Source organism: Thamnophis sirtalis, unplaced genomic scaffold, assembly GCF_051295495.1.
Source record: "Thamnophis sirtalis isolate CommonGarterSnake01/CBP01778 unplaced genomic scaffold, rThaSir2_p1.2 scaffold_2, whole genome shotgun sequence".
Lineage (NCBI taxonomy): Eukaryota > Metazoa > Chordata > Lepidosauria > Squamata > Natricidae > Thamnophis > Thamnophis sirtalis.
In genome coordinates, this window is record NW_028261382.1 from 99,640,334 (window position 1) to 99,657,679 (window position 17,346).

Below are 17,346 nucleotides of genomic sequence, written 5' to 3' on the forward strand. Positions count from 1 at the left end.
CTCCATCCTTCTGTCTGTCTCCCTCCCTCTCTCTCTGCCTCCCCCTCCCTCCCTTTCTCTCCCCCTCCTCCGCTCTCCCTCCCTGCCCGTCTCCCTCTCGCTGGTTCCGATGGGGCTGCCTATTTTTCCCCTTTCACGCGCAGAAAGCAAGACCCCCTCATCCCCCCCCCCCCGGGGGCTCTCGCTTATTTTGGGCTGAGTATTTCCCGGAGTGCAGAAGCGACTCTGGGCGCTGCCTCGACTTGCCACCCGACCTTCGGCCCAGGGAGCACCGGCAGAGCCCCGTGTGCCCCGAGGAGGCGCCAGTGCCCAAGGTGTGCGCACCTGCCGAGCATCCCAGGCGGAGGGAGAGTCCGGCGCGGGCCGCCGCCGCCGCCGCCTCCGCCTCCTCCTCTGGGGCGGGTCGCCCTTCGGGGGCCGGGCAGAGGCGGGGCGCCCGTGCTTCCCGCTGTCTCCCTGCTCGCCGGCCCCACTCCGAGCTCCGGGCGCCGCGCAGGCAGGTGGGTTCCTGGGCTGGCGGGCGGAGGGGCCGCGGGGCGGGGGTCTGCGGCGCCCACCCATCCCCGGGCAGGCAGCGGGGCGCCCTCGGCCACTCTCGACCCCCTAGCAGCCCGGGCGCTCCTCCCAGGCAGCCCGGCGAGGGTCTCCGGCGGGTGGGCGCGGGGCGAGCCTGGGAAGCATCGTCCGGGCCCGCTGGAAGGAGGCAGCGGCGCCCCCTGCCAACCCTGCCCGGGGAACCGGTTTTCCAGCATCCTCTGGGCAGGCGGCCGAAGCTGGGAAGAAGGCGGGATGCCACGCCTGGAGGTGGCAAAACTGGCCCCGCGGCTGAGCAGGGAAACTCTCACCCTTCTGCCCCCCTCCTGCGCCAAAGGAATCCCATTAAATTCAAATTAAGTAACTCAAACGAGGCGATTAAAATCTCCTCCTTCCTCCCCAGAGGGCAGAGATGTGCAGCGAGATGATCCAGATGCTGCCGGTGGGTTTGGACCAAGGCCATCTCTATTTCGAAGGTAAGTCTTGGGAGGCTTTTCGCTGGGGGGGGGGCTCGACCAGGCTGCCCTGCGGGAGCCCTTCCATCCTCCCAGGGGGGAGGTGGCGAATAACCCCCCCACCCCCGCTGAGCTTGTTGCTGCCATGGAATGAGGAAGCTCCGTGGGCACCACCTCCTGCAATCACAACTCCAGGGGAGGGTTTTTCTAGAGCCTGAGCAGCTGGCACTGAGGAAGGAAGGAAAGAAAGAAGGAATCCTACAGCTGGGGATCCCATTTTAGTCTGGGCAGAGAATGGGAGGGCAGAGTGACCCTCTGCCTAAATTTAGATAATGATTTCATATTTTCTTTCTCCCTCTTTGCCTCCCTCTTTCCTGCTGCTGAAACGAAGAACAAGGTAAGCAACACACGTCTCTGAACCTGAAATGCTGGCTTTGTGTTTTTTTTTAAAAATGGGCCACTTTTCTTTCTAATTGCTTTCATAAGGTAGCCTTTATAGCAGGAGCATCTGCAAACTTGGCTACTTTTAAGACTTGCAGACTTCCATTTCCAGAATTCCCCAGGCAGGGGTTGAAGTCCGCAACTCTTAAAAGTCACATTTCACTTATCCACCTGAGCATCAGGGGTGCTTAAAAATCAAGAGAAATGATTAGAAACGGACGAAGGGCAAGCCGATTCTATGCCCAGTCTGTACATCCAAATAATATTTTTACTTTACGTGCTTGCTTCTATCATGGTTTTACTGAATGGACATCTTTTAAGTTAAGTTCATGAACTGCAGAGACATTTCTCTATTAAAAAAAATGCTTCACTATAAAAAAAATTACAGACTCACTGAAATGAAAGAAAGTACTAGGTCACCAAATTTTGGGCAAAGACAGAAAGGATATTTGGTTTCCTCCTCCTCTGCATTTTTGCCTGTTTAAAATATAATTCTTTTCAAATATAAATGAATTATGCTCTCTCTCTCTTTCTTTCTCTCTCTCTCTCTCTTTCTCTGTGTGTGTGTGTGTGTTGTAATATACATTACATATTGGGGGCAAGATGCTAACTCTAAAATGTTTAGAGATGGCTGTGAAGCGGTATCTAAATCTGATATTGTTATATATACGGTATAATTTTTTTATATTTTGAAAAATTAGTACGCAAATAGGAATAGGAATAGGAATAAGTTTATTTATAGGCCGCCCTTTTCTCTGAGGGGACTCAGGGCGGCTAACAACTTATATAGGGAGGGGAACATACAATGACATATAACAATAACATATAATGAAAATAAAACAACATTCATTCAACATTCGGGTGGGGGCTAATTATAATCTTTACCCCCAGGCCTGGCGGGATAGCCAGATCTTGAGGGCTGTGCGGAAAGTCTGGAGGGTGGTGAGGGTACGAATCTCCACAGGGAGATTGTTCCAGAGGGTCAGAGCAGCAACAGAAAAGGCTCTCCTCCGCGTAGTTGCCAGTCGGCACTGGCTGGCAGATGGCACTCGGAGGAGGCCCAGTCTGTGCGATCTGATGGGTCTCGAGGAGGTAATTGGCAGAAGGCGGTCTCTCAAGTACCCAGACCCACTACCATGGAGGGCTTTGTAGGTGGTAAGAAGCACCTTGAAGCGCATACATTCCAGAAGAGATAATGTACTCCCTGTTGTGACATCAGATTTATCATCTTCTTCTAAGTTTTAGAAACAGATAGCTGGAATAAGTCAGGAAAATGTGAATCCGCCCAAATCTTCCGAAGTCCTAAGAATCATGTCCTCATAGTACGGTCACCTGAAGAAGACTACCCTGCAGTATTTGAACACAGAACAGAAGGGGAAATTCAGAACGGTACAGTAGCTGTTTTGCACCTTTGAATGTCTGAACAGATTAAAAGGGTCTCGCTCCGTTTTCATTTTTTCCCCTCCTATTTCATGCTCCAGGAAAAGAACTTGAGGAGAAGCAGGTTGCAGATCACTCACTGCAATCAGGACTGAAAATAGCTTTGTAAAAGCGATGCAGATGATTAATTACATTAGAAAGTTGTTTGTTATGTGTCATAAGAGTTTATTATCAGACCAGGCAGGGTTCCTGTTTCCTCATATTGACAAGGCAGTTCTCAAAGGTCAGAAAAATATTTAAATGAGCCAAAAAATCTTATGAGTTGCCTTCTTCCAGTAATTTGCAGATCATTTATGGCAAGTCTTAACAAGCCCTCTCCTTCTAGTCAAATGGGTTTAAAAAAACAAAAAAAACTGCACCAAGCTTTTAGAATTGCCTGATGCAAGAATTGAGTAATTTTTGGACTAAGAAACCTTCCATACAAACAATCATAGGAAAACGTGATAAGCCAAGTTTGAGGTTATTTTATCTACTGCTAGACCCTCACGAGAAGAAATCCAATCTTTCTATTTCTAGCAGGATTACTACATTCTGTAACCGCTTTGTTCCCGGTGCCATCTGTCTGTTAAACTCACAAGATTCCTATTTCTCGCCATGTGCACGTATACAACTGAACTAGAGTGTGTTGCTTCTCTCTGTCATATAATATATGTGGGTGCATGCATAATTTTGTATTTATTTACTTACTTATTTTGTCATGGTTACATAGCTTGTATTGGAGGTGATGACCCTTTGAGAGCTGTACGCAATGAAATTTCATTTTAATGTACACCGGTTAGTGTACAAAGTAACAATAAATTTATTATTCTATTCTGTTTTATTCTATTATATTCCACATTCTATTCTATTCTCCACTATTCCACGTTCTATTCTAATCCACATTTTATTCCACATTCTATTCTATTCTACTATTCTATTTTATTCCACATTCTGTTCTATTCCCTGTTCTGTTCTATTCTACCCTACCCTTCTAGTCTTTCTCCTATTTTATTCTGTTTAATTCTGTTCTATTCTATTCTACTCAGAATTCCATTCCATTCTGATTATTACTTTATTCTAACCTCTTGTTCTTTTACCTGCAGTATCAGGAATCAAATTTGACATCCACAGTTACCAAGACACCAAGCCAAAGGGTCTGTCCGTGGCCTTCACCGTGCAATTTAACAGCAAGACTTACCACATGTTTGTGGAGAAAAAGGAAAACAAAATGAGGGTGAATTTTAAGGTACGCTCTTGTCAATTGGTGTTGGGCTGAGAGGTTAATTGACTGGTTTTTGTTGTTTATTGTTAAGTTGGGAAGACTGTGACCTTAGCTATTCCTTATCTGGATGGTTGGTGTAATTATTGCCGGCTCTGCTTCCTGAAGCTGGCTACAGTCCTTGCTATAATAAAAAGAGAACTTTTTAAGTTCTCTTAAAAAGTTCTCCGATAGCTTGGCTGCATCTGTAAAACCCAAGTTTAAAAAGAATTAAATAGACTTAAATCTTATCCAAGGAGGTTCTTATCATGTTTATTAAGACTGATTCAGAGGTTCGTGTTCACTACTTTAAAGAGTCATCCTCCGTGTGAACTCTGGGTTACCTAAACAAACAATGTCTGCAAATAAAGTGCCGATCTTGGTTAGTGGTGGCGGAGTCAGTGGACTGCACAGTAATAATAGCCCTATTACTACGGGGCATTATTGGCTATTGGCTGACTCCCAATTAATTGTCCACCCACCCACTAGGGGTATAGAAGACCCAAATTGGTGGTGTGGATGGGGTTTAAGACAAAACTAAATTCAGTGTCTATGGAGATTCTCATCATCTAAGTCCAGGATGGCGAACCTGTGGCACGCAGGATCCTCTCTGCAGGCACACCAGCTGTCACCGCAGCTCAGCTCCACCGCGCATGTGCGCATGCCTTCCACCAGACAGCTGGGCTCCTGCTCTGCTGCGCATGCGCAGGGTGCAAGCGGGGAGGGGGTGCACGCACATGCACAGGGGGCGGGGCACATGTGTGGGGGACGCTCATATTGCATTTTGGGGGTTCACAAGCATGCGCCGACCCCATTTTGGGCCTGGAAGTCCGCCTGCACCAACCTGGAAGCCAAAAATGGGCGAGGGCCCCCCCGCATGCACAGGGGTGTGCACGTATGCACAGGGGATGCTCGCATTGCACTTTTGGATTGCACACGTGTGCCCTTTCACACGCACACATGCTTTGGGCACTCGGCACCAAAAAGGTTAGACATCCCTGACCTAGGTCACGGTTGCCCCAAAAGCAGACTTTTTCCAAAGGCCTTCTGGACTTCTGTTTTTCCCTTGCAGGAAGTTTCACTTCTCATTCAAAAAGCTTCTTCAGAACTGAACTGAAGAAGCTCCTTGGATGCAAAACGAAACTTCCAAGGAAGAAACGAAGAGGCTCCTTTGCGGCAAAATTAAATGAACAAAAGTGCAGAATTGGTTTAAAGAGAAAGCAGCCTCTCTCCCATCCGACAACTGCTGCACTTAACCAGCTCTTTAGCCCAATCCTGGGCTCCCTTTGAGACCTTTTGCTGGGCAGGCGTGGGGGGGTGGGGGGGAGGCATCATGAATTCTGGCTAGTGGTCTTTCTCTTTTCAAAGTCCCCTGCCATGCTGGGAATCCCTTTCAGGGTCGTTTTTTTCTGCGTTTCAGGAAGGGATGATTCCCCCACGGATCGAAGGAGACGCCAGTAACATCATCTTCATCAAAACACAGTTTTCGGCTGGCAGCCGGCAATTTTACAAGTTCGAATCTGCTCTGGAACGTGGCTATTTCCTGGCCCTTGAGAATACTGAAGTTAACTATAGGACTGTACTGGTGGTCAAGAAGGTAGAACTGGCAGATGAAGTGGATGAATCCACCATGCTCCACCACTCATCACGCTGACAAGGAAACCCAAGAAAGAAAAAGTTGTTTTGTTATTGTTATATTTTAAGTATTTTTGTAGGTCGTAAAATCGGGAGCAACTCAATTTAATAACTGCTTTGTTTAGCAATAGAATTTTTGGTCCCAAGTGTGATCGAAAGTCAAGGATTACCTGCGTTTGTTAACTGGCAAACGAACAGAGATTTATGAATTGGGAAGTTCCGGTTTCCCATTTTAAAAAAAAATAATGTCCTGGGTATATCATGTTGATAACCGATTCTAGGTGTGCATGTGTTTATTAATAACTATTTTTTGCTTTATTCATATTCTTTTAGCGCATTATAAATAAAAAAAAACATAAATACCAAAACTCAGGAAAATCCCCACATTGCAATCAGAAAATTGGTCCATACAAAAGAAGGGTACCAAAAGAAAAGAGGGTGTAAATACTTCTAAAAATGACTAAGAGAAAGATAGGCTCCTCCCCCCCACCCCCAAAAAAGGGCCAAGGTCAACATCACAAACTCTTTCTAAACTCTTTCTTCTTTGGTCTGGAGCAAAAGGACAATCCAGTTGCAATCTCAGCGTCAAGACGACAACCCAACAATTTTTTTGTGGGGGAGAAATCAGAGAACGCAAGAGAAAAGAGAAGGGTGAACCTCAGAACAGGACAGCCATATTGGCAGATTCTGGAAATCTTGTTTATTTCTAAAGCAAGTTTCTAGATCTTATGATGGAAAAGGCACTGTTTCTAAGCTCTGTATCGGGTACCCAGCCTATGCTAAATTCAACCTCATGAAGGATGTGCAGACGCTGACCTGGCTTTGTGACCCAAATGCATGCATGATTTCTATTTGGGGCATTTTATCTCCACGCTGATAAGGGAGCAAAATGAGCTGTAATGTTCCAGTTAAACCACCATCAGAATTTTTTTAATGGGAACTTTCATTCTTGCTGTGCCAGGATATGTCTAAACACGGTGGGTTTTTCCAAACCTCCCACCTAAGTTCTGCACTTTTTAAAAACCCGTTTTAAACATCTTATCAAGGCGTATTTTTGAATCGTCATGTTTATTTTGTTAGTTTGGGAGGGAAGGGTATGAATATATCCAAAACCTTTTCTTTCTTTTTTTAACCATGTGAGACGATACATTTAAATGAAGGATGTACTCCCCCCCACCCCGACCTCCCCCCAACTCTACTCAATCATCAAAATGAAGTGCAGCTTTTAAAATTCTGCCCCACAAAACCCGACTCCTCCAGAGATCACGGAATGGGTAAACCCTGGATTTCAGACTCACTCAGCCGTGGATTTCAAAAATCCTTTATTGTACAGAGTTTAGATTTCCCTTTTGCGTTGCGCAAGATGCCACACGTACATGCTTCATTCATTGCAACAAGAAAGCCAGAAAATCGAGGCGGGATATCAACGTGAAATGATGCTGAGCTCAGCCTGCGGCTAGAGAGGGGAAGGGCCTCCCGTCTGCAGAAGCTCCCAACATAATATGAAGCTTTTGCCCTGATTCTAGCTTGGTTCAGATCGAATTCTCGCCCTTAGCGAGAGGTCTTCTGAACGGCAACAGCCGTGAACGTGGCCACGGGGGGTTTCCCGCCAGCCGTCCTGCTGCACGCAGAGCATGCTCTTGGTTGCTCTCTCTCGCCCACCCTCAAAAGACTCAATCATGTAAAGCAGCAGAGAACCGTCGCTGGGCTCTGTGGGCAGGCATCAGAGGCTCCACAGCATCGCCACGGCCTTGCAGATGCCCACGTCGTGGTAGTTGAAGTAGCAGAGGCCGGCAAAGGTGACTGCCGAAAGCAGGTAGAGGCCAGTGTTGGCCAGCTTGATGGGGGTCTTTCCGTGGACATAGTCAGTTAGAAATTGCCCCAGGCCCCTGCAGGGAAGGGAGAGAAAGGAACAAACAGGAAGCTGGCTGAACGACATGTTCAAATCCTTCCAAAGCTTTTCAAACCGCACTGAGTCGAGTTAGAATCCGGTCACTTTGCAGATTACTCAGCGGGCAGCCAGAAACCACAACGTGGAAGAATGTATTCCCACTTCCCCAAAGGTTTGTTTCATTTGATTTTGGTTTACTGCTTACACGGAGGGCTGAAAGGTTCGTATGAAGCCCCCGGAGAATGGCTCGCCCAATCTCAGAGGCTTTAAGCTGGCTCCAAAAAGAGGAATAGCAATAGCAGTAGACTTATATACCGCTTCATAGGGCTTTCAGGCCTCTCTAAGCGGTTTACAGAGAGTCAGCATATTGCCCCCAACAATCTGGGTCCTCATTTTACCCACCTCGGAAGGATGGAAGGCTGAGTCAACCCTGAGCCGGTGAGATTTGAACCGCTGAACTGCTGATCTAGCAGTAGCCTGCAGTGCTGCATTTAACCACTGCGCCACCTCGGCTCCCTCCAGATGTGGTGGTTGTTTGGGGCTGTAAGAATTCACTATTTTTGGGTTAGGCTGGGGTGTGTGAGTGTGTATGGGGAAATGAGGGAGAGAGAACTGGCCCAAAGTCACCCAGGTGGCTTAACAAGCAACATGCAAATATTAGTTAGAAGGGGGAACAAGATCGTTGGTCAGCCAATAAATTTAAATCAGTGAAAATACCAAAATATATGAAATATTAGTGCAAGGACCGGGGGGGGGGGGGGGGGGGGAGAACCCTTTGCTGAAGGAAGAGCTGGGATTTTCCCGGCTATAACAACAGACAGTATAAATATAAACAATGATGAAATGTAATGCCAGTCAATGGAGAAAGGGAAGGAAATTATGCAACAGAAATCCAGGGAACAGCGTGATGCAGCTACAAGAGAAGTCATATCTGGGATTGCATCAGCACAGAGGCTGTTTCTAAATCCCAGGAGGGGATCGTCCTTAAATCGCATCCCAGGAATTGTGTCCTCTTCCGTTCTTTCGCTCTGTAAAGAGGATCCTGGCAAAAGGAGAAGGAATGCTGAGAAGTGCCACAAGGATGAAGACCAGGGACTAGAAACCCAAGCCCTATGAAGGGATATTGGACAAACCGGTCACATTTAACCTTGAGAAAAAGACTGAGAGGGATGGGGGGGTTGATAAGAGTCAGAAAATGGAGCCCGGTGTTTTCTTGGTTCTCCCAAAGGATAGGCCATGAAACAGTCCTTTTCCGCTACAGGGAGCCGGACTCCATATGAATGTTAAAAATGCTCGGAGTAAGGAGTCCGTGGTTTGGTTGCCTGCCCTGAGCCTCCTGTGAGTCAAATTCTGTTGGCCCGCGAGACACCCTCGGCCTCCAAGTTCTCGGATGAACCGTCTGGCGTGAGGACACCAAAGGACACCCTCTTCCAATGCAGAAGGAAATTAAAAGCACGGAAGGGAGCCAAAGAGAAAAATCTGTTTTTCTGGGTAGGGGAAAAGATTTTTCCTGCTCAAGGGTGGGAACTTTTGCAAAAGAAAGAAGAGCTTTCCAGAAACGAGGGAGAGAAACCCACAAAGGGGGCGGGGGGGGGGAGCAGAAACATAAATCCACTTGTTTTTGAAGCCCTTCGCCCATTTTTGGCAGGCTCAGGCCTCAAATCATTGGCAGCAGGTCAAACTGAGTCATTTTCTTACTTCCTAAGAAGAGGAAAAGTTTCTTACTCGGCCAGAAAAGAGGACATCCTCCTTTCCAGGAACCCGCTTAGCACAGGACGGAGTGTTACTTCAACAGCCCTCCTGGGGAAGGGCTGGGCGGCGAGATTTTCTTCTTAACAACTCCTGTTTACAAGGCCTGGATTCTTACCCACTGCTTTCGGGTGGGCAGGGAGCAGCCTGAATGGACCCAAAAGAGGCTGCCCTGGGGAGATTTTTTTTTCTCCCCCTGCATACACATTTTCACCCCAGAGGAGGAAATTCCCAATTGGGCTGTGCCCAAATTCCTCGGGCACAGCCCTTGCTGTCTGCCGCCAGAGGTTACCGGGCAGAAATGTTTCGTAGGGCAGAAGGGAAAATAATTACAACCACAGACAATAATGTCTTTGGCTTACTGAAGTTTCGTTAAACAGAAGTATGAACAAAACAAATCTTTCCAGTCTTATCCACTACTTTTTTTTTTTTTACATCAGGGTTTTGTGTTTTCAAATTTGGGTGGCGCGGACTCACCAGTGCCCGTGGAGTGTGAGGGTTGCTGCCAGAGAGTAATCCACGGCTGCCCCAGGATACAGATAGGCCGCTGGCAGCAGTCCAAGCAGGAGGACGCTGACTGCTCGCTCGCCGGTCCAATGGAGAGAGGCGGCCTTTGAGCCAGCTGCGGACAGATGCAGCATATTTTTTTTAAATAAAGTATTTTTATTAGTAAAAGAAAAATACAACAACCAATAACTGGTAAAAGACAATACAACATCCACTGTTTCGCTTTACATTTGACTGCGTTTCAAGACATTCCCATAATATCAAAATCATTATAGACATCAAAGGTTAGGTATCTTCTTCCCTCCCTCCCTCTTTCCTTCCCTTGTTTCTTCTTTCCCACTCCCCTTCCTTCCCTCCCTCCTTCTCTCCTTCCTTCCCTCCTTTCTTTTCCTTTCCTCCTTTCCTTCCCCTTCCCTTTCCTCCCTTCTTCCCCCCTCCTTCTCATATCTTCACTCCCTCCTTTCCTCCTTCCCTCCTTCCTTTCTCTTCTCTTAAGTTCCCTTTCTTCCCTCCTTCCCTCCTTCCTATCTACTCTCCTTCTCTCCTTCCTTCCCTCTTTCCCTCCTTGCTTCCCTGCCTTCTTCCCTCCCTCCTTCCTATCCCACTTTCTTCTCTCCTTCCTTCTTTCCACCTCTCCCTTCCCTTCTCTCTTTTCTCTTCCTCCTTTTTAACCTTCCCCCCTTCTTCTGCCTTTCCCTTTTTCCTGTTCCTCTCCTTTCTCCTCTCCGTCCTGTCTTTCCTACTACCCCTCCCTCCCTCCAATCTAACCTTTGTTGCATTGACATATTTTCCTCTACTGAGGACGACCCGGTTCTCAGAGGCGGCCTTTGAGCCAGCTGCGGACAGATGCAGCATTTTAATGCCCGAGAAACGGCTGGCTTGAGAGCTAGGAGCAAACACTCGAAAAGTGGGGGGGTGGGGGTGTGGAAGGCACGTGTTTTATCCTGCAGGAAGCCGCTTGGGGTCATCTTGAACCACAGCAAATAAAACCGATGATATTATGCAGCGTATTAAGAAGCTCCCCTCCCCCTCCTTCAAAAGGGACACGGAAAAAACAAACATGCCAGAACTTCGTCAGAACTTCGAATCTGGATCGTCAGTCCCTCTTTTCAGGTCAGTCGTGACTTGTTGGACCTGTTGGACCTTGAGAACAACCTGTATCTTGTTTGAGGTTGCAGGAAGCTGGCAGAAGCATAACTGAACAAGCAAGAGGGACTCTCTAGGGCAGTGTTTCTCAACCTTGTCAACTTGAAGATGTCTGGACTTCAACTCCCAGAATTCCCCAGCCAGCGAATGCTGGCTGGGGAATTCTGGGAGTTGAAGTCCAGACATCTTCAAGTTGACAAGGTTGAGAAACACTGCTCTAGGGTACAGGTGTCAAACTGGATTTCTTTGAGGGCCAGATCAACATTGTAGTTCTCCTCCGCAGGCCAGCCAGGGGGTGGGGGTGGGGTAGATGGGATGGATGCCTCCTGAAGCACCCTGCCAGCCAAAACAGGGTGTGAGGGGGCCTCGTGCAACCCCCCCCCGCCCCATTTTGCCCAACACTGCAGGAGGCATTTGTCCCACCCATCCCACTAGCCGGTCCCTAAGGATCCGTTTTGGCTGCCAGAGGCACCGCAGGCCGGTCCTTTTCCAGGCCAGCCCCTTGGGCTAGTTGTAAGCACTCAGCAGGCCGGATGTGTCCCACAGGCCTTGAATTTGAGCCTCTGCTCTAGGGCCTAGGTTTTAGTAAAGGACCCTGACTGGAGCTCAGAAAAGAGGAGCGGGCAGCCTTCTGAATATCAAAGCTTTTGCCCACACAGCCTGTATGGGCCCAAACCTATTTCCACGGTCATGAGGAGTAGAAATTTGCTATTTTATTTCTTTACAGTAAAAGAAAGTAACGTTTGAGATTTCCATCGATAATATGAGCCAATGCACTGCTAGACTTAAATCTCTGGAACAATCTTCCCCCCAGATTAGATGGCTCCCACTCTCTTTTTGAACCCAGTCTTGGGCAAGCAAAAACTTGTCTGCTTTTCTTTGTTTAAAGAAACTTTACTGGTTTTATTATACTTTTGACTGTTGCGAGCCACCCAGAGTAAACGAGAATTGGATAAACTATGTAATTCCTTGTCCAATTATTAAACAATTACATCACGAGAGAGAGAGAGTTGTGTCTCCCTGGTGAGAGTTGTGTATTCCCTTGTTCTAGCTTGTTACAACCTTGTAATAGCCCAAGAAGCAAAATTGAATTTGTCAATTGAACACAACCATGTCTCAAACATGAACACCAACTGAGGAATCTCCCCGTGGAGATTCGTACCCTCACCACCCTCCAGACCTTCCGCACAGCCCTTAAAATCTGGCTATCCCGTCAGGCCTGGGGTTAAAGACCGTAACCCACCCGAATTGTATGAATGTTGTGCTTTTAATGATGTACTGTCTTATGTGTTAATTTGTTTGTTTTCCCCTCCTTTTGAATTGTAAGCCGCCCTGAGTCCCCCCAGGGAAAAGGGCGGCATATAAATAAACTACTCAAATACTCAAATACTCAAACACGAATCCTTTTCACCACAAAGAATGGGAAATTGTGATTTTTTTTCATTGAATCAATGGAATCCATAACCTCCAGGGATATTGTTCAGAAAAGAACAGTGTGACGCTGCTTAGAAAGTTCCTCTTTTCCCACCCTCTGAGTCAGGGGTCAATGAATCATGAGACTAAGCATGACACACGAAGCAGACGCACAAAAGGGGAACTAAAGGGAGACCTACCCAAACTGCTGGGAGATGTGTGGAAGTTGCATATCTCATGACGATGGTGATGATGACAGTCCTCAATCGGTCTAGTCAAAGCAGCCACTGGTCTGGCCAAGAGATACTTGTTCAGCACAACTGTAGGCAGAAGAGATGCATCTCATTTTATAAACAAGACCATATTCATCTTTAAAAAAACAACACCATTTTCATATTAAAATATCGGACACAGTGCAACCATTCTGGCATTATCTCTGCCATGCGCACTATAATACAGAACAAATATCATATATACTCATCATACATTACTAATTATATACAATTATTCTACCCAATATACTCATTTATCTTTACGCATCTTACAACACATTTCTGGTCTACAAATCTTGCTTATTTCCTGTTCCAACTTCCCCCTCTCAGTTCCAGCCATTGTTAAAATCTATTCCACATATTGTGATATCTTGTCTCTCCTTTTTCTTTAATTCTAACATCAGTCTAACCGATTCTGCACAATCCAATACTTTATTATCTCTCTAAAGGTATATTTTCACATTTCCATTGTTGGGCATACACCATTCTCACTGCTGTTATAAAGTATAGTATTAAATATGTTGACCCTTTATTGTACCTCTCTGTTATAATTCCTAATAAAAATAATTCTGGTTTAAATTCTAATCTTTGTCCAACCATTTCTTTTAACCACATCTGAATCCGTCGCCAAAATTCCTTTGCTTTTTTATATGTCCACCACATGTGGTAACATGTGCCTGGTACTTGATTGGATTTCCAGCATTTCGGGGATAAGTTGCTAAACCTTTTACCTAACCTTGCCAGAGGAAGAGACCATCTATAAAACGTTTTGTATAAATTCTCCTTGTATGAAATGGCCAGCCTTAATTTCCTATTTCTTTCCCACAGTTTTTGCCATTTTTCCAATTCAATGTTATACCCAAAAAATTTTGGCCCATACCACCATTGTCTCTTTTGACTTGTTCTTTCTCCATTTTATATCTAGTAGGTATTTATAAATTATCTTTATCAATTTCTCGTCTCCAATAAAAATTTGCCCAATTTCATTAAATCTCTACTAATACTCCACATGTTCACATCCTTCGTGTAACATGATTAAATTTGTAGGTATGACCACCACTCCAATTCCAAGACCATTTTGATCTGATCCCACTAATGCTTATAACACACTATAACAATACACAATCACAATGCTTAATTTTTTTTTAAATAAAAAGCCCTTTGTCAGAGCTGTAAAGTGTAGAAGTAAAAAACAAGCGTTAAAGCAGTGAAGAAACAGCAACTCACTTATCTATTGAAACATACTTTAAAATAGAAACATGGCTTCCACAAGCAGCCTTGTTAGCCCTGTAAGCCCACTCAGGACTATTCACAATGAAGAAAAACGGACCCACCCACCCCAACCTGTCTATCATCACTTGAACGTGAAACATGTGAAACAGTCCAAAAATTGATGGGGGAAAGCAACCCAGATGAATAAGATAAAACTGGATGTCCGTCGTATTCAGTTTTTTTTAGTGATTCTGGAAGCATTCCAACCCCATGTCATCTTCACACATTGTTAAATGATGGGAAAGTGCACCTAAGACTTTGTTTGCCAATGTGGCCACAGGTACAATATAAATGGTACCCTGCTCAATAGTAGTAACTCTGAGAGGGATCTTGGAGTCCTAGTGGACAACCATTTAAATGTGAGCCAGCCGTGTGCAGCAGCTGCCAAAAAAGTCAACATAGTTCTAGGCTGCATCAGCAGAGGGAGAGAATCAAGATCACGTGAAGGGTTAATACCACTTTATAAGGCCTTGGTAAGGCCACACTTGGAATATGGCATCCAGTTTTCGTCACCACGATGTAAAAAAAGATGTTGAGACTCTAAAAGAGTGCAGAGAAGAGCAACAAAGAGGATTAGGGGACTGGAGACTAAAACATACAAAGAACGGTTGCAGGAACTGGGTATGTCTAGTTTAATGAAAAGAAGGACTAGGAGAGACATGATAGCAGTGTTCCGATATCTCAGGGGTTGCCCCAAAGAAGAGGGAGTCAAGCTATATTCCAAAGCACCTGAGAGTAGGACAAGAAGCAACGGGTGGAAACTAATCAAGGAGAGAAGCAACTTAGAACTAAGGAGGAAATTTCCTGACAGTTAGAACAATTAATCAGAGGAACAGAAGTTGCCTCCAGAAGTTGTGAATGCTGTAACACTGGAAGTCTTTAAGATGTTGGACATCCATTTGTCTGAAACGGTATAGGGCTTCTTGCCTAGGCAGGGGGTTGGACGAGAAGACCTCCAAGGCCCCTTCCAACTCTGCTATTGTATTGTATTATCTGAACACACCAGACTGCAGGAGTATGTCAAAGCCCATATTTCTATATTTAGGCCCAATTAATCACAGCTCACCGGTTATGTGTGCACAACACACCAAACCATAAAAGAAATGGGCTGGGCCGGCACACACTGTGCTACGCTATCACAAAATGTGTAGGGCGCCACATGCGATAACCGTTTATGGCTCAGTGTACTTTGTAACAGGATCACATGGGTGGGATTCCTACCATCTTGTACTCCTCTTTCCAGAGAGGAAACCTGGTGCAAAAGAGCTGGAAAAAAAAATGATCGAGTCTGACAGAGATCATTGCACACAGAGCAATAAAGGCTTCCCCAAAATACCCCCCCCCCCATCTTCAGTTAGGCAAAAACGGCTGCCTGAAACGCCCCCAGGAAGAGCCAAACGAGGGAGATGAATTTTCTCTTTCTCTCTCTGTCTTTTCTTTCACTCTTTCTGTCTCTCTTTGTTTCTCTGGCTCTCTCTCTCAATCTGTCTCTTTCTTTCTGTCTCTCTCTCTTTCTGTCTATCTCTGTCTTTCTTTCTTTCTTACTGTCTCTCTTTCTTTCTGTCTCTTTCTTTCTGTCTCTTTCTTTCTTTGTCTGTCTATCTCTTTCTTTTTGTCTCTCTCTTTTTCTTTCCTTCTCTTTCTTTCTGTCTCTATCTGTCTGTCTCTCTCTTTCTCTCTGCCTCTTTCTTTCTGACTCTGCAAAAGATGGATGGATAAGAGATATAAGTAGGTAGATGATAGGATATATATATATATATCGAGCTCTGTAGCTCAATGGTTAACACATCTGCCTAAGAGGCAATAGAGCACAGGTTCGATTCCCAGCAAGGGTATGGCTAGCTGATGAGAGCTAAATAGCTTGAAATAGATTAGGTTTAGGTTTAGGTTAGGTTTAGGTTTATTGGGATTTATATGCCGCCCTTTTCCCTGAGGGGACTCAGGGCGGCTTACAACCACAGGGGAGGGGGGTGCAAGGTCAAAAACAAAACAATATGTGCACAAAGAAAAAATAATAAAACACAACTTTCATTCAACAATCAAACACTCGGGCGGGTAATTGGAAACCTATCCCCAGGCCTGCTGGGAGAGCCAGATCTTGAGGGCTGCGCGGAAGGTCTGGATAGTGGTGAGGGTACGGATCTCCATGGGGAGCTCGTTCCACAGGGTCGGGGCAGCAACAGAAAAGGCTCTCCTCCGTGTGGTCGCCAGTCGACATTGACTGGCAGATGGAATTCGGAGGAGGCCCAGTCTGTGCGATCTGATTGGTCGATTTAGGGAGGTAATCGGCAGAAGGCGGTCTCTCAAGTACCCAGATCCACTACCATGGAGTGCTTTAAAGATGGTCATCAGTATCCTGAAGCGCACCCGGAGACCAACAGGTAGCCAATGCAGCTCGCGGAGGACAGGTGTAACGTGGGCGAACCGCGGTGCGCCCACTATCACTCGCGCGGCTGCATTTTGGACTAGCTGTAGTCGCCGGATGCACTTCAGGGGCAACCCCATGTAGAGCCCATTGCAGTATTCCAGTCTAGAGATCACGTCTGAATGGCCGCAGGGGACGCGGCGCGTGCAGGGCGACCGCGGGTCGTGTCTTAAATTTAACCGCCCCCTCCCCTTCCCCGCCCCCCCCGCTATACTAGTCTCCCTTTATTTATTTATCAGCACAAATATAACATACATACATACATACATACATACACATATCAATATATATATATATGAGAGAATCTAAAGGCAGATTCCTGGCAATCTTTCCTGCTGTCTTCTCCTATTGGTACCTTATGATTTATCCCTTATCTTATCTTATATGACTAATGATTGCAACTATGATTGATGACCTGCGTCTGCCCTGGGAGCTTCTGCACCGAGGCCAATCCCTCTGGGCCAACCAAGGACATCCGTGTCCGTCTCCCCCTCTGGCCGAGGCCAGGCAGCTGCCCAGGGGACACAACGAGGCGCTCACGGGCTTCCCCTGTGTGGAAGCGGGGGGGCGGGGAAGGGGAGGGGGCGATTAAATTTAAGACACGACCCGCGGTCGCCCTGCACGCGCCGCGTCCCCTGCGGCCATTCAGACGTGCGGGACGCGTGTCTCCGGCCTCCCCTCAGCTCAAGGGCGACGCTGCGCTTCCCAGCCGCGGAGGGAAGGACGCGGGGAGAGGCAGCGGCGGCCCCGGTGGCCCTTCTGCCGGGCGTTCGGGCCCCCCGGGAAGGGAGGCCCCGGGCGGACCCCCCACTCACCGGCCGCCGGACGCGCCCCCTGCCCGGCCCGCCACAGCCGCAGCGCCGCCACCGCCGCCATCTTGCCCCGCCGCACAAGGGCACCGGCCGGACAACCGGAAGCGGAAGCGCGGA

At 46.9% G+C, this 17,346-nt stretch overlaps 2 protein-coding genes across 2 annotated transcripts; one reads left to right on the forward strand and one right to left on the reverse strand.

Moving 5' to 3' along the window:
- Window positions 1-374: 374 nt before the first annotated feature.
- On the forward strand, window positions 375-6,781 carry LOC148049025 (interleukin-18-like). The gene is made up of 5 exons (XM_087706512.1): window positions 375-500; window positions 938-1,010; window positions 2,670-2,819; window positions 3,953-4,095; window positions 5,528-6,781. Exons 2-5 carry the CDS (start codon window positions 947-949, stop codon window positions 5,759-5,761), a joined length of 591 nt encoding a protein of 196 aa, XP_087562638.1. The 5' UTR covers window positions 375-500; window positions 938-946; the 3' UTR covers window positions 5,762-6,781.
- Window positions 6,782-7,047: 266 nt separating this feature from the next.
- Window positions 7,048-17,329, reverse strand: SDHD (succinate dehydrogenase complex subunit D). Its single transcript, XM_087706511.1, has 4 exons — window positions 17,233-17,329; window positions 12,649-12,768; window positions 9,860-10,004; window positions 7,048-7,631 (listed from the first exon to the last, which is right to left on the reverse strand). The coding sequence occupies exons 1-4, from the start codon at window positions 17,291-17,293 to the stop codon at window positions 7,466-7,468; spliced, it is 492 nt and encodes a 163-aa protein (XP_087562637.1). The 5' UTR covers window positions 17,294-17,329; the 3' UTR covers window positions 7,048-7,465.
- Between the last annotated feature and the right edge of the window lie 17 nt (window positions 17,330-17,346).